Here is a 25,102-nt window from a genome sequence, read left to right on the forward strand (position 1 = left end):
TCTGCAAACAAAAGCCCTGAGAATTTAATCTCTGTTATCCATATGCTCAAAATGATGCAAAGAGTAGCAAACAAAATGATTAAATCTGTCCTCAGGCACATTCCTGAGAGGAAGGTGGCTCAAAAGGAAAAAAAAAAAAGAGAGAGAAATAATTTTTTTTTACTAAAGACTGTGATTTACAGTTTTCATTTTATTAAAGGAACATACAGATCAGTTTTGGGGAGTCTTAGAGTGAATTTTGACAATTATTTTCAGACAAGTCATGACAGTCTGAGTGAATGACTCTTTAATAAGAGATTTTTAATAACTTGTGATGGTGGTTGGGCTTCTACGTATTGGTGGCTCCTGGGGCTACATGTCACTGAGAGCCACCAGCACCCAGCCATGGCATCTCCTGTGGTGCCAACCTGGGCATTCCCAGAGGGCCTGGGTTTGGGTGAGGGTGCATCTGTCACACAGGTGGGTCTATACATGGATCTACATATACACACAGAGCTGGGCACGCAGCTACAGGGGTGAAGATACTCTGCAGCACTGACATTGGCTCTCTGAAGCTTCTCATCATGGCACACATCAGTCTGAGGAACACCAGCCTGGGCTCTCCTGGGCTGTTGGTGCTCACCTGACGTTCTAGTTCCCCTCAATTTATTGCACATTAGAGGGAACAAACACCATCAATGCACAGCAGCTCACGGGTTTGGGGGATGAGGAGCAGCTGGGGTGGAATTGTCTCCTCTGAAACTGTTTTCCTGCAGAATTGCCTTCCCTTGAGCTCTCACCTGTACACGTTTCATGAATCTTTGGTTCCTTCTCCTTGTGTGCAGGCTTTGTGTGGTGGCAGTGGCATTGGGAGAGCCTGGGAATGACTGGCAGAATTCCCAGGGAGGGAGGAGTGGTCGGGGACAGCTCAACAAAACCTTTTGTGAACGTGTCTGTGCTTTGGTGTGACCCCCAGAGCTGAACCCTCCCTTGTGTCTTGCAGGACATGAATGATTACTCCCCAGTCTTCAGCCAGAAGCTCTACAGGGGCATGGTTGCTCCTGATGCCATCAAGGGCACCGTTATCACCATGGTTTCAGCTGAGGATCAGGACCCCCCGGTGAGCAAAAGGCTTCCTTTAATACTCTACACCCACGAGGGGAACACTTCAACCCTCCTTACTCCCTTCCATCAATCAAGGTGATGGGGAGAAGGTCACAGGGGACTTTGGTTTAGGTCAGCCTGTCCTTTGGTGTTCTGGGCAGAGGCTGCACTTACAGAGCTGGTTCCTGAACCTGGAAAAGCACTGACACAGCTCCTGTCTGCCAGGGAGGGTTTTAGGACGCTCTGTCCAACTTCCAGCATGGATGGAGAAGGGAAACTGGACCTGTCTTTGGCACAGCTCAAAGAGGAGACAACACACAAGAGCTTTGGCAGGTTGTCACTGCCCTGGTTTCACAGTCTTGGTGCATTTGCAGTCTGAGCCATGCCAGGGCTGTGTGGGACTGCACAGCTCACCAACCAGGATTTGAACCCAGGGCACTCATTTGGGGGATAAGGTTTATTTGTGTCCCTGGTGGAGCCCTGGATTGGCAGGGCTGGGCACACATTCCTGACTCCTGAGCTGTTCTGCAGGGGAGTGGCAATCCTTGTAATCAGAGGCTGATGAACATCAGTGACCAGATGACACCCAGAGGACGAGAAAAGCCAAAGCTGTCCTGGCAGGCAGGTTTAATTTTTAATTGTTAGTGTGGCAGATTAAGGAGAACAACCCTCAGGATGTGCCTTGCACATGACAACACAAACACAAATCAGCCAAATATGCTCTGTGGTGATTTTTTTTACCACACAAGGGCAGAAAGGCAAGAGCAGAGTCTCTGTAAGGACAAACCAGCTGCCCCAAACCTGGAGAGGCAGCACATTCCCTGCAGGTGGTCCCTGCCAGTGGGACAATCCTCATCTGGGAGGCACCTGGGCTCTTCAGAACAGCTGAAGAGCTGCAGTAATGTCTGTTTGAAGTGTAGGAAAGCCAGTAGTGTCATCAAGTAGGTTATTAATAGTGGTTAATTGACAGTGGATAACAATTAATGGTGGACAGGGTATTTAAGGACAGGCAGCAGAGGAGAGAAGCAGCATTGGAGCAGTAAAGAAAACAACTGGGCAGAGGTGTCCCTTGATGGTCACTCTTGGACAGTTTGAGGGGGACTGTGGAGGTGGTGGGGCATGAGTTTGAGTGAAAGACAAAAAGATGATGTGTTTTCTGCTCTCCTCCCTCTGCATCTTGTTTTGTTAATCTTGGAATTGTAGAACCACAGGATGATTTCGGTTGGAAGGAACCTTGAAGCTCTTGTGGTTCCACCCCGTGCCGTGGGCAGGGACACCTTCCACTAGCCCAGGTTGCTCCAAGCCCCTGTCCAGCCTGGCCAGTGCTGCCAGGAAAAGCCTTTCCATGGGATGTTAGAGTGCTCTGTTTGCTGCACAGCTGGAAGGATTCAAACCTTCAGCTCCAAGTCAAATAGCTTGACCACAGGGAAGGAGACTGGCCTGAGTTCCTGACAAACCTGAGGTGGATCTGCAGATGATGGGAGTCTTAGAAATCAGGAAGTTGCTCTGAAGGTACCAAGATGCAGCCCCTGGGAGGGTCTGGTGTGGCTGCCCCATCCCTGCAGTGTTCAAGGCCAGGTTGGACAGGGCTTGGAAAAAAGCTGCTCTACTGGAAGGTGTCCCTGCCCACAGCAGCAAGTTGGAATTATGGTCTTGTAGGTCCTTCCAAACCATTCCATGCCTCTGGGATCAGGGGTATGCAAGGTTAACGACCAGGCTTGCACCCACCTCTCCTGGTGCTTTGCTGGACTCGAACCATCATCCCTGAGCGAGGGAATGTGTCTCTGGAAGCTTTGTAGACACCTGACCTGTAGAATTCCCCTGTGGCCCCTCAGAAGGCTGACTGAAGGCCCATGTTTCTGTGTCCTGCAGACCTCTTGCTCCCCCTGTCCTTGTGCTCTGCAGCAGCCCAGTGCTTCTGCCCACCCCCCTTCCCTGTTCCTTGGGCTCCAGGAGTCCATGCCCACCTCACTCACTGTTCAAACCAGTGATTTGCAGGGCAAGGAGGTTGGATTATCACATCTCAAAGGTGTTTGCTGGGAAATAATCTTTAAGATGATTTAAAGACTATCTGATTGTACTCTGGGTATGACTTTTACCATCACCTTTCCTGCCTCTTTTCTATGTTTGCTGCAATAGCCTGGGGATTGCAGAGCAGAAAAGGAGATCCAAGTGGGAAGATTTCTGGGGGATATTAGAAGGAAATTGTGCCCACGTGACACATGGAGTCACATCAGAGTGATCTGGCTGTGTGTGACTTAAAACTGTGTTGTTTTGTTGAGTTTTTTTTATTGATTGCCATGGTAAAAATCTGGACTATTAAATTCATTACTCCCAGTCCTGTGGATCTGTCTCTGCCCCTTGCACCATTATGGACTTCACAGAGTCCTAAAATGGGTTAGATTGGAAGGGATCCAAAGCCCACCTTCCCCACCACCTCCCACCAGCCCAGGTTGCTCCAAGATTGTCCAACCTGCCCTTGGACACTTCCAGGGATGGGGATTTGCTCCTGGCACGTTTATCCCACTGTGCTGTGAGCACAGCCTGCAGGAAAGAGTGTCCAGGATCGATGAAACCAGGCAAGGGGATGGATTCCTAAGCCATGGCAATTGTGACATAAGTGGGTTAGCAGGGACAGAAAGTAAATAATTGTTCACTGGGGCTGGAAAGTCAGTTGGAACTTATTCTTTGTGCAGCTTTTGCTTAATATTGCCTGTTGCCTTCAGCAAGGTATTTTGGTCTCTGTTCACTGTTCTGATAGAAGCTCCATTTCATCATCCCTGGACCTAAATTTTGAAGACTAAGGTACCACTGAGTTCTTGGAGGAAACAAAACATCCTGCAACTTGTTAGTGCATGTTCATAATTCTCTGTCCTGTGCAATCAGCATTTCTGCTCCACTTTTGCATTTTAAAAACCCCCAAACCCGACTGAACTCTCTCCTTTTTCTACCATTTCTCTCACACTATCACATGAACACTTGTTGCTTTTGTTTGGTTTTTTATGAAGACAAAAATGAAGCTGCCCTGCAGCATTTAATGAAAGCAATGGCCATAAAACTCAGCCAGCCATGGAGGGGAGCTTTTATAATAGGATTTGAAAGGGGGTTTTATTTCAAACTAATGGCTGAGAGTTTTGTCTCTCATCTTCTTTCTTTTCAAAGTAAAAATTATCAGGCAGAAATGGCTTTGTTTCTTTTTCTGCCTGAGCCAACCTGTTTAAATGTTCAGTGCTACTGGAAAATCTCTATTTATTTGCAGCTGCCTTTGACATTCAGTGGGGTCACAGAGTGTTTGATATGAATTCACCACAAATTGGTTTGAAAAACACACAACCTTTTCTCTGCTCAGCAAAGGGACCTTCCTCTGAACTTGCCTTTAGGGATGGAATATTTTTAGTTATCATCAATATTTCACTTGTGTGGCTTGGGGTTTTTTAACCTGTTGGAATCTTATTTGCAGAGTGCTAATACATTTATTTTATCAGTTCAGGAAAAGAAATGTGTGTCTATTAAGAAAATAATTGTAGCTTTAAAATATGCCTGATTATCAGGGCAGGTCTAATAAGAACATCACTAATTGGAATAAGTCTCAGTTTTCAATGTGTATTTCCTAAATTATTTCCTATTATCATTTCCTAAATTATTTAGACCCTTAGTGCATATGGAGGTGTGGAAGTGTCACCAGTGACTGTGATGTGCTGTCAGAAGGGGTAAGAGTGAGTTTGTGACCTTAAATTAACCCATCAGTACTTCATTTATTGGAGATGGGGATGAAAGTTTATCTTGGTTTTATTTACAAAAACTCCCCCATCAAATCTCCACGCAGTGAATTGTTTGCAGCTTTGTGTCTCTTCCAGGTGTGAACAAACAAATTGTGCTGGTTTAAAGGTGAACCAGCAGGGGAAATGAACTCACCACCAGAGAGATTATAAGTCAGAGCTAAAATTTAATAATAATATTACACTAAAATCACTGACACAAAAGGGAAATTGCTTTCAACTCACAAACCCCAGCAGTATAACCCAGTGTCCTGGGGCACAAACCCAAGGGGGTTTGTTTGCCCTTGTGCTGAGACCCCTGTGGCTCCCCCAAGTCCAGAGCAAAAGGAAAAGAAAAACCTGTTGGTGCAGGTGAGGGCTGTGGTCTGGGCGAGAGCGGGGATCTCCTCCTGTCGAGGTCCTGCTGCTGCTCTGGATCCAATGAGAAGTTCCCAGGGTCTTACCCACCCCTTATGTACCCTCAGGGAGCACCCAGTCCCTCCCCCTGGGCGGGGACTCACACAATGGGTGATTAACTCTGGGAGCCAGGGGGTGCTGAGCTGTTGATGGCCCATTGGCAGCCACACCCCCTCAGGCTGAGTGTGAAGGTGCCAATGACTCCCTGGGCAGCTGCTGCTAATGGCCCATTGTCATAGAATCATAGAATGGATTGGGTTGGAAAAGACCTCCAAGATCATCAAGTCCAACCCTTGGTCCAACTCCAGTCCCTTTACCAGATCATGGCACTCAGTGCCACGGCCAAGCTCAGCTGAAAAACCTCCAGGGATGGGGAATCCACCCCCTCTCTGGGCAGCCCATTCCAATGTCTGAGCACTCTCTCTGCAAAGAATTTCTTTCTGCTCTCCAACTTCAATTTCCCCTGGCAGAGCTTGAGCCCATCGTGCCCCCTTGTCCTATTGCTGAGTGCCTGGGAGAAGAGACCAACCCCCACCTGGCCAGAACTTCCCTTCAGGCAGTTCCAGACAGTGCTGAGGTCACCTCTGAGCCTCCTCTTCTCCAGGCTGAACACCCCCAGCTCCCTCAGCCTCTCCCCACAGCACTTGTGCTCCAGTCCCTTCTCCAGCCTCGTTGCTCTTCTCTGGCCCCGCTCCAGCCCCTCAATCTCTTGCCTCAACTGAGGGGCCCAGAACTGAACACAACACTCAAGGTGTGGCCTCCCCAAGGCAGAGTCCAGGGGAAGGGTCACTGCCCTGGGCCTGCTGGCCACGCTAGTTTGGATCCAGGCCAGGATCCCATTGGCCTTCTTGGCCACCTGGGCACACTGGTGGCTCCTGTTGAGCTTCCTGTCCCTCAGTCCCCCCAGGTCCCTCTGCCTGGCTGCTCTCCAGCCACTCTGTGCCCAGCCTGGAGCGCTGCAGGGGGTTGGGGTGGCCAAAGGGCAGGACCTGCACTTGGCCTTGTTGAACTCCATCCCATTGCAGTCAGCCCATCTCTCCAGTCTCTCCAGATCCCTCTGCAGAGCCCTCCTGCCTTCCAGCAGGTCGACACTCCCTCCCAACTTGGTGTCATCAGCAAATTTGCTGCTGATGGACTCAATCCCCTCATCTAAATCATCAATAAAGATGTTAAACAGGACTGGACCCAACACAGACCCCGGGGGAACACCACTGGTGACCAGCTGGATGCAGCTCCGTTCACCAGCACTCCTTGAGGAATGAATAGAGGGGGTAGAATACACAGCTTTGATCACCCACACACAGGGTTAGCTGGTCCCTCCTGCTGAACTGGGACACAGATGAATATCTGAGGATGAAGATGTGTGATTTCTTTATTTAACTGATGCCTAAAACCTTCAACCATCATTAGAATGTAACTGTTTGTTTGAAAAAACCCCTGGATTTTGCTCACTTAAACCAGAAGTAACCTGGGCTGTACTCAAATGCTTCCAAGGAGATATTTTGTTATGTTTTTATTTTGACCTGTGGATTTTAAAGTGGTCAAAACCTCCTGGCCTGAAGGCATAGGAGACCTCTGACAGTTATTCCTTCAGGACCTTGGTGAAATGTCAATTAAAACAGAAACCAGTGAAAACCTTTCCACTAAAGGCCAGAGCAAGGTTTGCAGGGCTCTCTTGAGTTGAAATCCTTACCAGTTCCTCCTTTCTTTTCCAGTTTTAATTCACCTTTTATTTGCAGTGACTGAGAATGTAAATTAATGTTTCAGAAGATACGAACACTGGACCCTGAAACCCCACTCTGGTCCTTGAAATCTAGTCCATTTTGCTGGACATGTTTCCACAAAATGTGGTCAGTCAGCACCTTGTCCTTCCAACCCAAACCCAAACTGTGGTCAGTCAGCACCTTGTCCTTCCAACCCAAACCCAAACTGTGGTCAGTCAGCACCTTGTCCTTCCAACCCAAACCCAAACTGTGGTCAGTCAGCACCTTGTCCTTCCAACCCAAACCCAAACCCAAACTGTGGTCAGTCAGCACCTTGTCCTTCCAACCCAAACCCAAACTGTGGTTCTGTGATTGTTTTTCCACTCTGAACTCCTTCCCTTCTTTCCTGGAACAGCCCCATTGACCCTCTTTGATTTCCCCACCATCTCTTGTGTCGAGGACACAAAGGACAGAGGCAGAACTGGTGGGAGGTGCCAGCAGGTGCCCTGTGTGAGATGGGTGACTTTGCAGGGGCTTTGTGTGCCTGGGGAGCCACTGGAATGCTGCATTTCTGAGGGTGCTGCAGTGGTGCTTCCAGAACTAAAGGAGGCTGGAAATGCTTCTAGGTAGGTGTGATTGTATCCTGTAGGAAAATTGTGGAATCCCAGAATGGTTTGGGTTGGAAAAGTCCTTAAAACTCATCCCATCTGACTCCCTGCCATGGGCAGGGACACCTCCCACTGTTCCAGGTGGCTCCAACCTGGCCTTGGACACTCCCAGGGATGGGGCAGCCACAGCTTCTCTGCCCAGCCTGTGCCAGGGCCTGCCCACCCTCACAGCCAGGAATTCCTTCCCACTATCCCATCTGTCCCTGCCCTCTGGCAGTGGAAGCCATTCCCCTTGTCCTGTCCCTCCATGCCTTGTCCCCAGTCCCTCTCCAGCTCTCCTGGAGCCCCTTCAGGCACTGGCAGGGGCTCTCAGGTGTCCCTGGAGCCTTCTTTTCTCCAGGTGAGCCCCCCCAGCTCCCCCAGCCTGGCTCCAGAGCAGAGGGATCCAGCTCTGGAGCATCTCCAGGAGAGTGGAAGTAGCAATTCCTGGCTTCCTCTTGCGTTGCTGCAGAAATATGTGTGAAAACCCCCAGAAATGGCTGTATTTCCCTTTTTCTCCATCTTTCCTGGCTTTACTGCAGTGCAGTTTCCCTGCAGCCTCTCCTGGCAGTTATCTGGGCAGTGCCCATGAGCCTCATCCATGGCCCCTTTGCCAGGAGCAGCCTCATATCCAACCTCAGCATTGGGGTCCTGTCCATCCCTCTCAGCTGTGCCACAAATGAACGTTGTCTCCCACAGCAAATTAGAATTTATGGAATAACAAACCATGAAAGAAATAATTGGACTTGGCAGAGCTTTTTTAAAGTTTCCTGTTAGTCCTGAAGGCTCAGGGAAACTTTGCCTTCAGAGAATGAATGTGGTTCCTGCCAAGTGCAATCCTTGCTCTGTGGTTTATTCGAGAATATCATCAAGTTTTGCTGAAGACATAATAATGTTTCTAAATTAATTTAGAGCAGAGGCAAAAGATGATTAATATTTCAGATAATTAAAACTTGCTTCTGGAGAGATCTCCCTGGGAAATCTCTCTGGGGGCTTCTCTAATTACATCGGTGCCACAGTATTGTAAATAAAAAATAAATCCCTGCTTTGTTATTTTTCAGAGATGGCAGGAGCGAGGTGTGCTTGATAGGCAGATCAGGAACAATAACCTGATGAGATTTTTGTTTATTTAATACCAAATTACCTGCTGTGTGCAGGTTTAATGATGATGAGAGCTCGTAGTCTTCCAGGCAAATGTGAGGACCATCGCTCTGAGACCAAATAGACTGGCGTTCAGCAGGTAATTTGCTCTTAATTAGGACGTTGAAGGGAATGACCGAAGCAGAGAATGCCAGGAGGAAGTTTGTTAATGGCCTCTGTTATGCCACGGAATTCCTCCTGTTTTCCAGGAGTTGCCCTCTGTGTGCCTGGGAAGTGCTTTTAATTATTACCTTGATCTTCCAGACATTACTTTGCTGGATACAAAACAAGTGTGGCAGTGCCAGTTCTGGGTGATCAGAGGTGCTGGTTCTGCCTTGTTACCAAACCCTGCCTGGGCTGGAGCTCCTTGGAGGCCTCCAAGAGGATCATCAAAGTGTTGGTAGGACTTGGTTGGCTGGAGACACTTTGGAGCCACTTCCATTGCTGTCCACAAAAGGAAATGTCCTGGTTCCTTGTGCTTGGTACATGGAATATATTCCCAATGGCAACAACTGTAGCATGTTATTGACTCACTAATTTGCCACTAATGAAAGTGTGGGCTCAGCTCTTTGGGCTGTTTAAATCCAATGTAAAGGTCAAACCCCAATCCGAGCTCCAGACTCAGAGGCATTTAAGGAAATGAAATGATGGCAATGACAGTACCTGAGTTTCTAAGTGCTGCTGTGAACCTACTCCCAAATAGATTTAGCAAATCACTTACTTGAATTTGGAATGTCCCAAGTGTCTGCATCTGCAGGACACAGAGACTGAGAAATCATTGCCCAGACATGGGTGTGCAAAGGGAACCAGGGGGAAGGTCTGAGGTCGTGGTGGGAGTCTCTGCAAAGCCATCCAGAGAGGATGAGGAGGCAGAGGGAATGTTCTACAAGTAGCTGGGGAAAAGTCTCACCATCATGAGTCCTTGTTCTCTTGGGGGCTTCAGCTTACCAGATACCTGCTGGAAATACAGCACAGCAGAGAGAAAACACTTCAGGAGGTTCCTGGAGAGCGTGGAAGCAAAAAAGGGCCAAAAACCTGCTAGAACTTCTCTGGCTACTGCCATAAAGGACGCTAAAAAATGTTTCTATATGAGCACCAAGAAGGGGGCTGGGGAGAATCTCCACCTTGTACTGGATGGCAGGAGCCTCAGGGCAGTGCCCATCCATGTGCTGGGACCCCTTGAGGGCTGTACCAGATCTGGTCACTCCTGGGAGAGACCCTGAGGGGCTGGAGCGTGTGCAGGGCAGGGAATGGAGCTGGGAAGGGGCTGGAGCAGCAGCTGAGGGAGCTGGGGGGGCTCAGCCTGGAGAAAAGGAGGCTCAGGGGGCACCTTCTGGCTCTGCAATCCCTGCCAGGAGGGGGGAACCGGGACAGGGGGTCGGGCTCTGCTCCAGGGCACAGGGACAGGAGGAGAGGGCACGGCCTCAGGCTGGGCCAGGGCAGGGGCAGGGGGCACAGCAGCAGGAATTTCTGCCTGGAAAGGGTGGTCAGGCCTTGGCAAGGGCTGCCCAGGGAGGTTTGGAGTGCCCAGCCCTGGAGGTGTCCAAGGCAGGACTGGCCGTGGCACTCTCAGTGGTCTGGACTGGGGGACAAGGTGGGCATCGGGCACAGGGTGGGCTCTGTGGGCTGGGAGGGCTTTGCCAAGGTGGGCATCGGGCACAGGGTGGGCTCCATGGGCTGGGAGGGCTTTGCCAAGGTGGGCATCGGGCACAGGGTGGGCTCTGTGGGCTGGGAGGGCTTTGCCAAGGTGGGCATCGGGCACAGGGTGGGTTCCAGGGGCTGGGAGGGCTTTGCCAACCTGGATAATTCTATGACTGGGCTGCCCAGGGAGGTTTGGGGTCATTGTCCCTGGAAGTGTTCAGAAAACATGGAGTTGTGGCACCTTGGGAACATTTGTTAGTGGTGGGCTTGGCACTGCTGGGTTAGTGGTTGGACTCAGTGACCTTAAGGGTCTTTTCCAGCCTCAGTGTTCCTGTGACTCTGAGGTGCCTGAGGGTGACTGCTGGAATAGGGTCACTGGAGAATTATGGATACTTTAAGAAACTTCATTCTTCCCAATAAACTTTCCTTCCTTAGGCAGGTGGAGTTCCAACAATTAAATCACATAAACAGCCTTTGATTCGAACAAACTGAGTTATTGATCTGAAAAATTCCTCTATTCCACCCTCTGGCAATGCTGCTTCAGATTCCCATTTGGATTTGGTCTTCCACACAGATTGTGACACACCCATGGGCTGCCTGTGCCCGTTCCCTGTCCCTGCAACAGGGGCTGAGCTCTGGGGAGGGTTCCTTACATGGCTGCTTAAAATCCCGTTGCAAAGCTGCAATTTCTGGTATTGCTGCAAAGTTTCCCCCCCTTAAATGAGTTCTAGAACAAGTTAAAATACTTTTGGGAGGAGTTTTAACCAACCTTCAGCTGTGAATTATAGAACAAGTTAAAATGTTTTTGAGAGGAGTTTTAACCAACCTTCAGCTGTGCCCATCTCCTGTTTAAGAATTTCAGTGGGTGGTGAGTTCTACTCTTTGCTTTCCAAACCTCTGGTTGTTTTTCTTGCTCTCAGATGCCAATGTAAAGTATTTTTGGGAGGGTGTCACGTGAAAAGGAGGGGCAGAAATGCAAAGATTTCTTATCCTGTTTTGCAGAATAAAAAGCCCTGTATCCAGAGAGGTTATAGACAGGTACATTTACTCTGGCCCAGGGCACATGGGGGATGGCTCCTCCACAACATGCACACCTGGTTGAGTCAACAACTGGTTTATATGCAAGCAAGTTACACATATTTATTTTTTCTTTCATGCATAAACATTATTTTCTTAGAGAAGGCTGGGTTATTATAATGAGTCTCAGGAACTGATTTCCATTTTCTCCACCCTGTGCTGCTCCTCCTTGCACCTGCGCTGTTCCTCTGGGGAATTCAAGGCAGGGGTCTCGGGTGGTCTTTGAGGATGAAGTAAGACGTCTTCCTCCTGGGAACTTTCTACCTCTTGCTCAGAACTGCTTCAAACCAGACTTGTTGGCAACTGTAGCTGGTCTAATTGGACTTATCTTGTTCTTCTGTCATGTTTTCTGATTTGTCTTCGTTTCACGGGGTATCCTGGCTATTTTAATTGGTCCAAGAGGCTCTGGGGCCTCTTAGTATCTCACCTTCAAGGACACTGTGTGAGTTTTGCTACATGTTCTACAGTGAATTTCATACAACTAAGCAAATTCTATAATAAGAGCATAAGTAAAATAAGAAAACAAGCATCATCATAAGCCCTAGGTAGATAAGCATAAACAAAATGAGCATATGTAGAATAAGCCTAAACCCCAAGTAAAACAAGCATAAGTTCCCCTTTCTCCTCCCCCCCATCAATCCCACTCTTGTATTATTGTAAAGTTACTGGCTATAAGTGCCCTGGGAACAATCAAAGCTTTATGAGCCCAGCACTGCCCATCAACACAGGCTGGAAAGGTGTTTGACTTTCCTATGAGGAGCACACTTCAGCCAGGGAGGAATTATTAACTATGAGCATCCCAGAACATCAAAGCTTTATCTAACCCAGATCAGCCTGTCTGCATCTCACCTAAAGGGACAGCACAGCACAGCAACTGCCTGGAAAGCTCTTTGATACTCAGTTTATGGACCACACTTAACAGCAAGAAAAATCACTTTCTCTGTACCAGCTCCTGAAATAGCTTTGATTTATACAAGTATGTGACAATGACTATATGGATTTCTTAGTCAATGATAACACTTAGCTGCGTGGTTATATTTAATTGATGACAAAAAAAACAAAAGAAACCAGCACAAAACACACTCTACAGGCAACTCCAGCAGTGTTACCCCTCCCATGACAAACTTAACTAACAGAGGATTACTAACCAGAAACACAACAGCTCAACCCCACGTTTAAACACTCAGTAACCCAAAGCAAAAGCAACAGGAAGAACAGAGCTGCTTCCCACCAACATTTATACACCCGGCTGAAACAGGGACAAAAAAATGATAGCATAAAAATTTTTAAATATGTTGTGCTGGTTTAAAGGTGAACCAGCAGGGGAAATGGACCCACCACAAGAGAGATTATAAGTCAGAGCTACAATTTAATGAAAGATATTACAATAAATACACTGACACAAAGAGAAATTGTTTACAACTCACAAACCCCAGCAGTATAACCCAGTGTCCTGGGGCACAAACCCAAGGGGGTTTGTTTGCCCTTGTGCTGAGACCCCTGTGGTTCCCCCAAGTCCAGAGCAAAAGGAAGTGAACAACCTGTTGGTGCAGGCGAGGGCTGTGGTCTGGGCGAGAGCGGTGATCTCCTGCTGTCGAGGTCCTGCTGCTGCTCTGGATCCAACAAGTGGTCCCCAAAGTCTTCTTACCCACCACTTATGTACCCTCAGGGAGCACCCAGTCCCTCCCCCTGGGCGGGGACTCACACAATGGGTGATTAACTCTGGGAGCCAGGGGGTGTTGAGCTGTTGATGGCCCATTGGCAGCCACACCCCCTCAGGCTGGGTGTGAAGGTGCCAATGACTCCCTGGGCAGCTGCTGCTAATGGCCCATTGTCCTTGGGGAATGAATAGAGGGGGTAGAATACACAGCTTTGATCACCCCCACACAGTGATAGCTGGTCCCACCTGCTGAGCTGGGACATATGTTCACAGTGACTTTGCAAAATGTAACTGGTAGCAGGCAAAATAAAAGGACTTAAGTGTGCCTTAAATGTGGACAATTGAGAAAAGGGGAATTAGGAGCCTGCTTAAATAAAAGGCTGGTAAGAGAAGCCCTTTTAGCACCTTGTCATCACCACAGCAATAGGGTGGAAACCTGAGTGGAGAGGTAGAAGAAAGTATGTTTAAATTGATATGATATGATATTATATAACATATAAAACATATGTAAACCTAATGAGTGTGTGTGATGGATATTTGAAGCTGCCTGTATAAAGATCACTTGATTTTCATACATAATAGACACGTATTTGGGGGCCTGAGCTCCCTGTGTGTCTCCAGCTCTGGCCAAGCTGTAATAAAATTGTGCTTTACCATCAATATCTAGGCTTTCTTTAAATCACAGTGAGTTCTAGCAAATTAATCAGTAAGGCACAGGAAAACAGAGTAAGGATTGGTTGCTCACCCCTGCAGTGTCCCATGGGGTGGGGAGACAGGAGAGCTCGTGGGTTGCCCTCCCAGAGATGGTGGAAGTTTTCTCCCCAGTTTTTGCTCATGCCCAATCTCTTTTTATACCCTTTTTTCCTTTAGGTAGGTTGAGTGATTACAGTCAATATTTTGGGGGTGACAGACAGGTGCCTGAGGGGTGGCTCCCTGGGTCTCTGCAGGGTGTCACAGGGTGCAGGGAAGAAGGACCATGTCATGCCATGACACTCCATTCTTTGGTAACCCCATCAATGCGACTTAAGCATTTCAGGGATACTCTGGAGTCTCTCTGTCCCCTGGCAGTGATTCCTGAGAGCCCTTCCAGGGGCTGAGCTGTTCCCCTTAAACCATCTAGAGGTTATCAGGGCTATCCCCCCACAGGGGCATACAGGGGAAAGCTCAGCACCCCAAGCACAAGGGAGACCAGCAGCCGGGTTTGTTGGTGCTGCTCTCAGCATCGAGCCCTCCCTGAGCTGTGTCAGACCCAGAGGTGCTGCAGCTGCCCTGCCCTTGCCTTGCAGGGCACCCCAGCGAGCCGAGTGCGCTACAAGGTGGACGTGGTGCAGTTCCCCTACAGCGCCAGCATCTTTGACGTGGAGGAAGACTCAGGACGTGTGGTGACCAGAGTGAACCTCAACGAGGAGCCCAGCACGGTGTTCAAGGTACACACTCTCTTGGTTTGAGATAAGCAACTGCCAACCCCCCCAAGCACAGAGAGAAAAGCCTCCCTCCTAACACCAGGGAAAGGGAGGAAAAGAGAGGGGAAAGAAAAAAAAACACTTCAAACTGCATTTATACTAAATCTACATATATTTTTCACAGAAAGAAAGAGACAATTAGAAGAGAGTACAAATATACACTCACACAAGTCTGCAACAACAAGTTCCCCACCTCAACTTCTTAACGAACACACAAATTCTACTGTCCTAACTACACATTACTTAAGAAAAACCTTATTCCCCAGGGAGACAAACCCAAGCAGAAAGGAGAGACCCAGAAGAACACATTTTACTTTCCTGAGGTACCCTGTGAGCCAGTGGTGGGCCTGGTCCTCTCCATCCCCCCTGGGACAGCATCGTGCGTCCTCCCAAGAGGAGGCTGAGAAGCAACTGCCTTAACCACTCCCACACTGGTTCCTGCTTCCCTGGAGATGATGTCATAATGTGGGATGGAATACAAAATTACTGGCTACAAGAGGTCAGCTGTTGGCTCAGCCCAGCTCAGGTCAGCTGACAGCTTCGGCCTAGTCCAAACTCCAGAGCTCAAATCTAGGCCCACCTGGGTGAACCCATAACACACACTCATATTCCTTGCCTTTGGTGGGACTTCTTTCCTCCTTCGTGTTTCTCCTTTGTTGTTTTGTGTAGGCACAGAAAAATCAAGGGTGAGCAATTCAGATCTATATCAGACCCTGTCAGACTGAAAGCAGCTAAGAATAAACGAAGTTACAGCTGCTGCAGAGTGTAGGAGGAGGGTTCACTCCCCAGGAGTTCTTAGCAGCTCCCCAGAGGTTTCTCATGAGAACTCCTCAGGTTTCTCACAGCACACCCAGAGGTGTTTCTGAAAACCGTCAGGATGAGTTCATCAAAACATTGGACTTGTGAGATATGGATTACAACCAATGGAAATTTGCAGTTAAATGGTGTGAGGTTCAATTTAGCCAACAGAACGTAGCTTTAACCCTTCATAAACCATGTGTAGTGTGTCATAAGGTTTGCATTCACTTGATCACATTGGTCTGTGTGTGGTGTCCATTTTCCTCCACTGTTATTTATTGTTTACTTTAGCTTTGTATCACAGGACCCCCAAGGTCATCAAGTCCAACCTTCAGTTGGAGAAAGATGTGAAATTTCAATGTTGTTTGTTCCTTGATTTCGTTATTATTTTTTCCTGATATGTGTTTTCTTGCCATTCTGATTTCAAGGGTGTCCTGAATGGATGTTGGGAAGGCAGGAGAAACAAGGAGGCAGGTGAAGGAACCCTCATTCCTTCAAAGTTCCTTTTCATCAGTGCTGTCAGCGTAGAAATTTGGGGAGAACTCTGTAAGAGTGTCATGCAAAGAAAGTTGTTACTGCACAGGTGGATAGTTTGGGAGCTGCTGTGCTCAAGGGCTTTAATGCAAAACCACTGAGCCTTAAATTGCTGTTGTGCTGTTACTGGTCTTGTGGAGTTGAGTTTCTGTGGAGTAAGGTATGATTTGAATCATACCCAGGGAACCCCCTGGAAAATGCCCTTGAAGGTGGTGATTTGGAGAGGTATTTGCAGAGGGCAGCTCTGTTTGTGTTCCAGCAGAGGGTTCAGCCCATGGGTGGCTGTCACCTCTTCCCTCCATGTTTCCTTCTCACACCAGTTATGATCTCACCTGCTTTGTCAGCCCCTGCAAACACAACTGTTGCTTCAAGTCAACCTGCCAAGTGTCCTGTGTGTCCTCAGTGGGTGCTTTTCTCTGTCGTTGACAGCTGGTGGTCATCGCCTACGACGACGGCGACCCCGTGAAGTCCAACAGCACCACGGTGGAAGTGGCTGTGCTGCAGCCCTCGGTCATCCCTCGCTTCACCCAGGATGAGTACAGGTACAGCTTCACTCAGCCACGTGGACCTGCTGCTTTGGAGGTCCTGCTCAAATGCTGCTCTGACAGAGGTGGCTGCAAAACCTCCTTGTGGTGCAGTTTGAGTCTCAGTGGGTTGTCTCCAGGGGGAAAGATCTGGGCTGTGGGTGACAGTGACAGTGAGGAAAGGTTTGCTGGAAACTGGGGGCTAAGGAGCTGCTGGAAGTGTTGCTCAGTTGGATAAACAGCAACTTCTGTGCCTTGGAATTGTGGCTGGGATCACCAGGGCTCTTGGTTAACCTCCCTCCAGCCCACTGGGATGTGTTTGGATCCTCTGCACTGTTATGGGAGCCATTAGAGAGCTCAGACTGGACCTCTTTGACATTAGAAGTTCAGATGATAGTTATTATTACTGCAGAGGCATCATTTGATAAAGTTTACCCTCTGACAATTTAATATCTTCAACCTCATTGTCTTAAAATTGAGTAAAAAAACCAACAAAAAAAAATCAGCCTGTTCCACACTGATTACTTTGTTCACTTTTGTTCCAGAGAACATGTTCATTAATTTGGCATCTCTGTAATAATAGGAAGTGATACATTTGACATCTGTAGAATAATAGGAAGTGAGTAACAGGGTCAGTGCAACCAGCCCCAAGGTACAAGAGGCTGCAATATGTGCTCATGGTGCCAATGGGGTTTGTGGAGTTATTTTCAAATCCAAGAGCTGCAGGAAATGAGAGAACTGAAGCTGAACCTAAGTTGTCTTCAGCAGGCCCTAATAAGGGGGTTTGCTCAGCTGTTTCAAGGAGTTTAGACAAAAATTCATGGTCTGCATTCTCTTCATCCTCATGATATTTATCCTCATGATTAGTATTTTGAAGCAATACCTTAAGATATGAAAAACAGAAAAATAGCACCAGTCCTCCCCTCATTTTGTCTTCAATCTTGAAACAAATACAGGATCTGAAGGAACAGTGCCACTGTGCATTTAATTATAATCCTTTGCTGTAGGATTTTTCAAGACAGAGAGATTATTCCTGTTGCTCCCTACAGTTTCTTAGGGATCTTCAAGGGGATGGAGTGTAACTGAGGTAATGCAGCAGATAAAAGGGTGTCCATTGTGACTGTCATTTCAGATCTGTCAGGGCATGCAGGTTGCTGGTGGAGCTTTGGAGCAAGTCCAGAGGAGGCCACCAAGTTACTGAGAGCACTGGAGGACATTCCCTGTGGGGATGAGCTGGGAATGTTCAGCCTGGAGAGGAGAAGGTTGTGTGGAGATCCTCCCAGCACCTTCCAGGGTCTGAAGGGGGTACAGGGAAGCAGGAGAGGGGCTGTGCCTCAGAGTGACAGGACAGGAGGAATGGCTTCAAACTGAGAGTAGGGTTAGATGGGATATTGGGAAGGAATCCTTCCCTGGGAGGGTGGGCAGGCCCTGGCACAGGTTGGGCAGAGCAGCTGTGGCTGCCCCATCCCTGGGAGTGTCCAAGGTCAGGTTGGACAGGGCTTGGAGCAGCCTGGGCTGGTGGGAGGTGTCCCTGCCCACAGCAAGGGGTTGGAACAAGATGGATTTTAAGGTGCCTTCCAACCCAAACCACTGTGGGATTCCTGAGCCCACTTTGAGTCCAGTTTTATCCCAGGAGGTGGGAATGTCTTTTCACCACAGTGAAGAATCCATGCAGTGAAAAGTGTTCCCTAATACTCTTAAGTGCCAACTGAGTAACCCATGTTGTCTTTTCCTCCCTGTGGCCTCCTCAGGATCAGCTGGACAGCCTTGACTTCTCTTTCCAAAGGGACAGCACAGCTCCCTTCCTGGGAAATTCTGTCTTAAAAAAACACTGGAAATCTTTGGGGGGCAGCAAAGGCAGTTCCTTGTTTTCTTCTGTGTCACAAACGACATGAAAACAACACCAGAACTTTCTGATTCAGCTCTGAGAGCCTCTCAAACATTCCAGTGCTGATTCCTGAGGTTTTCAGGAATTGTCACACAGTGCTTTGTGTTGGGTTTCTTGACAGTGATTCAAGCTGGAACTGGCAGGTTTCATAGAGCCTCATTTTTCAGTTGACACAGCATCTCCTTAGGGCAAATGTCTTTAGAGTGATGGTGAACCCTGAAAAATGATAAACTGTTGGATGTGGGTGCTGGAATTTCTGAAGGATTGAGAGTTAGTGGCTTCAGAGTGGATTAGAATTGATCTTTGCCTGTGTAATTACCATAATCTGGCTGATCCCAGCCTTGTTTTTGAGCTGGTTTACAAACTTCCTCTCTGTGTGTTTAGGCAAAGGATGCAGTTGAACAGTTTTACAGAGCAAAGCTGCAGAAATAAATACAAAATACAGCAGAGAGGGAACCAGATGGCCTGAGCAAAAAGGGACATAGAAGTTCCCCCCTGCCTGGAGCTGCTGGCCTGGCAGGGCTGAGCTCTGCCAGAAGTGCAGCAGCACACGGGAGGCTCTGCTTGGAGCCCTCCTCGTACCCAGGGAGGCTTTGAGGGGTTATTATCTGTGTTCTAAAGGGACTCCCACAGGAGGCAGCAGCCAGGCAGGTGAAGTCAGAGATTTGCATTTATTCCTTCTGTGCTATTCCATAATTTGGGGTAAATGAATGTGTCTCTCCCCCCCCTCCCCTTCCCCCTCACCCCCCTTCTTTGTTTGGAGTGTAAATGACACTGGAGACTCCTCAGTGCTGCTGTGCTGGACATATTGACCAGCAAAGGGCAGCTGAGGGCTCTGAGAGCCTGAAAACACAGCATGGAGCAGGGGCTTTGTGGCAAGGGAGGGATAAACCCCAGTTCCTTCCTGCTGAGTGGGATAGATGGACTTCAAAGCAGAGCAGGGAGGGATGGAAGGCCACCAGGAGGCTCTTCTGGTGGGGATGGGAAGGTGAAGGCCAGGCAGGCTTTGGGACATCCCTCCTCCCATCACTCACACCCTCTTGGAAGCAGAGGAGCATCAGGGGGACCTTCTGTCTCTCTCCAGCTGCCTGGAGGGAGGTTGGAGCCAGGTGGGGGTCAGGCTCTGCTCCCAGGGAACAAGGCACAGGACAAGGGGAAACAGCCTCAGGTTGTGCCAGGAGAGGATCAGGTTGGATATTATGGAAAATTTCTTCCTGGAAAGGGTGGTCAGGGATTGGGACACCCTGCTCAAGGCAGCTGGGGGGGTCACCACCCCTGGAGGTGCTCAAGAAAGGAGTGCATGTGGCACTGGGAGCATGCTGTGACTCCCTGGCAGGTCTGCAGGGTTGGGAAGATGCCACCCCAGGGGCTGCCAGGCCATTAGCACGGTTAGTAAGGGCCAGATGATCCATGCCTGGTGCTCCTGGGAACAGAGATAGGCTGCAGCTCCCACAACTGTCTCTCTACTGCACCCTCAGCCATGAGCCTCACTGCCCTTGCTGCATTCCAGCTGCTGCTCATCCCAGTGCTCCAGCCTGGATATTCCCCTTGGAGCTGAGGAGTTCAACTGCATTAGTGCTGTAGATCCTTGTCTGTCCTCCACATGGATATTAAAGGTGTGTGATAGTTGACCCAGGCTTGTCTCCTAAGTATTCCTCACCCTTTCTTCCCCTCCCACGGGACAGAGGAGGATATGAGACTGGAGATAGGAAGTTTAGTGCTCTTCAGTTTCTGGTGAGGGTGGAGGGCAGAGGGCTCTGGGCTGCTCTCGGTCCCTTATCAGAGCCACACAGGAGGTGGGGAAGAGGGCATGAGTGAGACCCCCCACCTGAGAGAAAGGGGCTGGCTCCCTTCAAAGAGTGGTTGGTGGGATTGTTTTCTACTAGTTTACTCAGTTGGTGGGTGGGAGGGACTGGTTTTTTGTACCCAGTGCTTTTTCTTTTGTCTCTTTGTCACCCCTGTTTTCCCCTTCCCTTTTTCCCTTCCCTTTCCCTTTTTCCCTATTGTGGGTGCAAATTGTATACATGTAATTGTAGGCATTTAGAGAATATATATCTATATATCTATATCTATATCTATATATATATATATATATATATACTGGCTTGGCTCAGCCTCTTTCAAGTTTTTTTTCCCTTCCCCTTTCCTTTTCCCTGCTTTGAGGAGCAGGGGGGCAGGGGGGTGGCTCGAGCTGGGTGGGGGGCAGGATGAAACCAAGTCAAGGTGACTTTGAGAGAGCTGAGAGCAGCAGAACCTGAGAAAAAAAGTGTTCTCCAAGCCAAGCGTCGTTCCACAAAAACACCAAGTGTGAAGAGAAGAGGCAAAAATCCAAAGGAACCAAAGTGCTGGAATTTGGACATTAAATTCATAGAATCATAGAATGGATTGGGTTGGAAAAGACCTCCAAGATCATCAAGTCCAACCCTTGGTCCAACTCCAGTCCCTTTACCAGATCATGTCACTCAGTGCCACGGCCAAGCTCAGCGGAAAAACCTCCAGGGATGGGGAATCCACCCCCTCTCTGGGCAGCCCATTCCAATCCCTGAGCACTCTCTCTGCAAGGAATTTCTTTCTGATATCCAACCCAAACCTCCCCTGGCAGAGCTTGAGCCCATCGTGCCCCCTTGTCCTGTTGCTGAGTGCCTGGGAGAAGAGACCAACCCCCACCTGGCCAGAACTTCCCTCCAGGCAGTTCCAGACAGTGCTGAGGTCACCTCTGAGCCTCCTCTTCTCCAGGCTGAACACCCCCAACTCCCTCAGCCTCTCCCCACAGCACTTGTGCTCCACTCCCTTCTCCAGCCTCGTTGCTCTTCTCTGGCCCCGCTCCAGCCCCTCAATCTCTTGCCTCAACTGAGGGGCCCAGAACTGAACACAACACTCAAGGTGTGGCCTCCCCAAGGCAGAGTCCAGGGGAAGGGTCACTGCCCTGGGCCTGCTGGGCACACTAGTTTGGATCCAGGACAGCATTTGAATTTGGAGAAAGCTGGACCACTCTGAGCCCACCTGACCTTCAGTCTGCCAGGGAAGGACGTTGCTGATGCTGCTCCTCTCTCCACATCTCCCATGGTGCTGAGTCAGATTTTGCTGCTTTTACAAAGTCCTGCTGGCCCAGGGAGGAACCTGCACCCCAAGAGATGCCTGGGGTGGTTGTCAGCAGAGGGCAAAGACACTGCCACTGTCTCCAGCCATGTGACAGCCTGGAGAGCAAGGGCACAGCAGGATGGTGAGGGCAGGGGTGCCAGAACAGGGCATGTCAGAGTTTGTGCATCACTGCCCAAACAGGCTGTGACAGGTCACAGTTTGCTGAGGTTTTTAGTGCTGACTGATCTCACTCTGGTTTGTACTCCTGAAACAGCCACAGCTCTGGAAAGGCAATCCCAGAATCACAGCATGGTTTGGGTTGGAAGGGACCTTAAAGCCTTAAAATCCACCCAGTGCCACCCCCTGCCATGGGCAGGGACACCTCCCACCACCCAGGGTGCTCCAAGCCCTGTCCAACCTGGCCTGGGACACTCCCAGGGATGGGGCAGCCACAGCTTCTCTGGGCAACAGAATAAAAAAATTAATAATCCAATAAACCAAATAAATCACTTGCTTGGGAAAATCCAGTCCCTGATTTTGAGGGCCCCTTTCCCAAGCTGTTATTTCTCCTGTCCTGGTGGCTCCACCCAGGCCAGCTCAGTATTGAACTCCAGAGCGAGGAACTGATCCAGAAGTTTCCATTGCTTCCCAACAACTAATGGCAACACTTTCATTTCTTAATTAACAGATATTAATTAGTAGTGAAGAAGACCAGATGTGAAGCAAATCACAATGAATATAGATTATTTTTTTAGTCCTAGCAAGCCTGTCCTCTTTATGGGCATGGTCTCATTTTAAAAAAGTAAAAGTTCAAAGGGATCTGGGCTCCTTTTTGTGGTTTGTTAATTAATAAATCCCACATCCTCTGCACCTGGAAGGTCATGGCTCATAGCAGTTGCTCCTGGAGCAGGGAATGGGATGTTAACCCAAGAACAGCCTCATTGCTCCCTGATTATTGCCTGTGGGCACATGGAACAGGTGTTGAGCCATTTCAGGGCAGGGAAAAAAGGCAAATACTGGCAACTTAGAGCTTCTGTTAGTGTTGCATTATAGGTCCCAACCTGCTGGAAAAGATGTGTCCAGTTGCACAGTAATGTGGAGCTTTATGGGGAAGTTTGTGGAGCTGGGAATTCAAGGCTATTGCTCGCTGGAAATGTAGTGTGGAATTTTATTTCCCTCCCAGTGTCCACACTCTGCTGTGAAAATGTGTTCTGCCTGAGCAGGGAGGCTTTGGGACATGTGGCCTTCTGTCTCCCTGGTAGTGCTTTCCACCTAATTAAATCCTTCAGTATTGCAGGCAAATCCCATGCAAAGAGACACATTCCCAAGGATTTCACAGCACAAAGTTGTGCAGCTGCACCAGGAACCAGCTGGAAGTTCTACTCCAGGAGACTTCTCCCACTCCTCTGGTTTATTTGTGCTCAGTCACTTCTCTGGTTTATTTGTGCTCAGTCAAACAATGGCTCCCATATTCTGACTGGGAAATAGGGAATGCCCTGCAGAGCTACAGGGATGGGATGGGCAGCATTCCAGGCTGGAATCTGCCTCATTTGGTGTCTCCTTCCCAGAGGTGGGTCTGGCACAGCAGCCACAGTGCTCTGAGCTGGTGCTCAGGAGTTGGGCACAGTGAGCCCTGTGGGTCCCTTCCAGCTCAGGGTATTCTCTGGTTCTCCATGGCTGGGAGTGGCCAAGGCCTTGGAGAATCCCAGCATGGTTTGGCTTGGAAGCACCTCAAAGCCCATGCAGTCCCACCCCCTGCCATGGACAGGGACACCTCCCACCAGCCCAGGGTGCTCCCAGTCCTGTCCAACCTGGCCCTGGACACTTCCAGCATATAAACTTCTGCCTAAGGTGGTTTTCTATCAAGCTGTGTTTCTTTAAAGCTCTCTTTGGTTGACTTTTCTCTTTTCCCCTCCTAGCAGAGCAACCTGGGATTTTCATTTGTGCCCTGGCAGGGATCATCTCCCCCTTCTCATCCCCAGGGCCTTGGGTTTGGACCCTCAAAAAGATTTTGTTTAATGATGGTAGATTTAGACCATCCATTTGGGTCATCCTTTTCCCAGGATATCCAAGTCTTCCCACTGCTTCTCCCACCTCTCTCAGAATGGAATTTACGTTTTCTCAATGGAAAACCACTGGCAACCTTTTCCATGAAGCATTTCTGAGGTGTGGGGGGAAAAATAGTCAGTGTTTTCCTCAACCTGAAGCTTCCAACTCCCATTTTGAATTTGCCTGTCCCATTAGTGGCAATTGGGCTTCAGAAAAATGGGAGTGATTTTGCCTTTGGAATTGCTGCTTTATGGAGGTTTTCTCCTGGTACTTGTTTTGTAATAAAACATAAGATAACACTCTTTAACACATGGTTATATAAGTTAGAAAATGTAATTATTTCCACAGCAAATATTGAAGGCTTATTTGCCAGTGGAAAATCAGGGCACAGATAATGAAGGTGTAGCAGGAACATCACCCTTTTTCTCCTTGGTTTTCCTTGTTTTGGTGGTGCTGCATTGCTTTTGAGTCAAATCTTCTGCTTCTTTTTACCAAATGAAGAGGAAATGAAGAGGGCTCTGCAGAGGGATCTGGAGAGACTTGAGGGATGGGCTGATTGCAATGGGATGGAGTTCAACAAGGCCAAGTGCAGGTCCTGCCCTTTGGCCACCCCAACCCCCTGCAGCGCTCCAGGCTGGGCACAGAGTGGCTGGAGAGCAGCCAGGCAGAGGGACCTGGGGGGACTGAGGGACAGGAAGCTCAACAGGAGCCACCAGTGTGCCCAGGTGGCCAAGAAGGCCGAGGGGATCCTGGCCTGGATCCAAACTAGCGTGGCCAGCAGGCCCAGGGCAGTGACCCTTCCCCTGGACTCTGCCTTGGGGAGGCCACACCTTGAGTGTTGTGTTCAGTTCTGGGCCCCTCAGTTGAGGCAAGAGATTGAGGGGCTGGAGCGGGGCCAGAGAAGAGCAACGAGGCTGGAGAAGGGACTGGAGCACAAGTGCTGTGGGGAGAGGCTGAGGGAGCTGGGGGTGTTCAGCCTGGAGAAGAGGAGGCTCAGAGGTGACCTCAGCACTGTCTGGAACTGCCTGAAGGGAAGTTCTGGCCAGGTGGGGGTTGGTCTCTTCTCCCAGGCACTCAGCAATAGGACAAGGGGGCACGATGGGCTCAAGCTCTGCCAGGGGAAATTGAAGTTGGAGAGCAGAAAAAAATTCTTTGCAGAGAGAGTGCTCAGGGATTGGAATGGGCTGCCCAGAGAGGGGGTGGATTCCCCATCCCTGGAGGTTTTTCAGCTGAGCTTGGCCGTGGCACTGAGTGCCATGATCTGGTAAAGGGACTGGAGTTGGACCAAGGGTTGGACTCGATGACCTCGGAGGTCTTTTCCAACCCAATCCATTCTATGATTTCATGATTCTGAGGTTATGAGTTATTTTTCCAGGAAATGTTCTGGTGACATGTCCCCAGGTGAGATGTCCCATGGTGAGATGTCCCATGGTGAGATTTTCCCCTGATGAGATTTTCCCCTGGTGAGATGTCCCCTGGTGAGATTTTCCCCTGGTGAGATGTCCCCTGGTGAGATTTTCCCCTGGTGAGATGTCTCCCTGCTGAGATGTCCCCAGGTGAGATGTCCCATGGTGAGACATTGATGCCGTGAGAGACCCCCAACAAAGCAGGACTTTGAGCCAGATTAGTATGGGATAAG

General features: G+C 49.2%; 1 protein-coding gene across 1 annotated transcript in view; it reads left to right on the forward strand.

Annotated features, from left to right (window-relative positions):
• The window catches only part of PCDH15 (protocadherin related 15), a 432,606-nt gene that overhangs the window by 314,992 nt on the left and 92,512 nt on the right, over nt 1–25,102 (forward strand). Inside the window, exons 22-24 of the mRNA XM_071563312.1 lie at nt 983–1,099; nt 14,413–14,553; nt 16,351–16,463. Of these exons, the coding sequence (XP_071419413.1) occupies nt 983–1,099; nt 14,413–14,553; nt 16,351–16,463 (371 nt within the window). The remainder of the gene's footprint in view (nt 1–982; nt 1,100–14,412; nt 14,554–16,350; nt 16,464–25,102) is intronic.

This window comes from Pithys albifrons, chromosome 9, assembly GCF_047495875.1.
Source record: "Pithys albifrons albifrons isolate INPA30051 chromosome 9, PitAlb_v1, whole genome shotgun sequence".
NCBI lineage: Eukaryota > Metazoa > Chordata > Aves > Passeriformes > Thamnophilidae > Pithys > Pithys albifrons.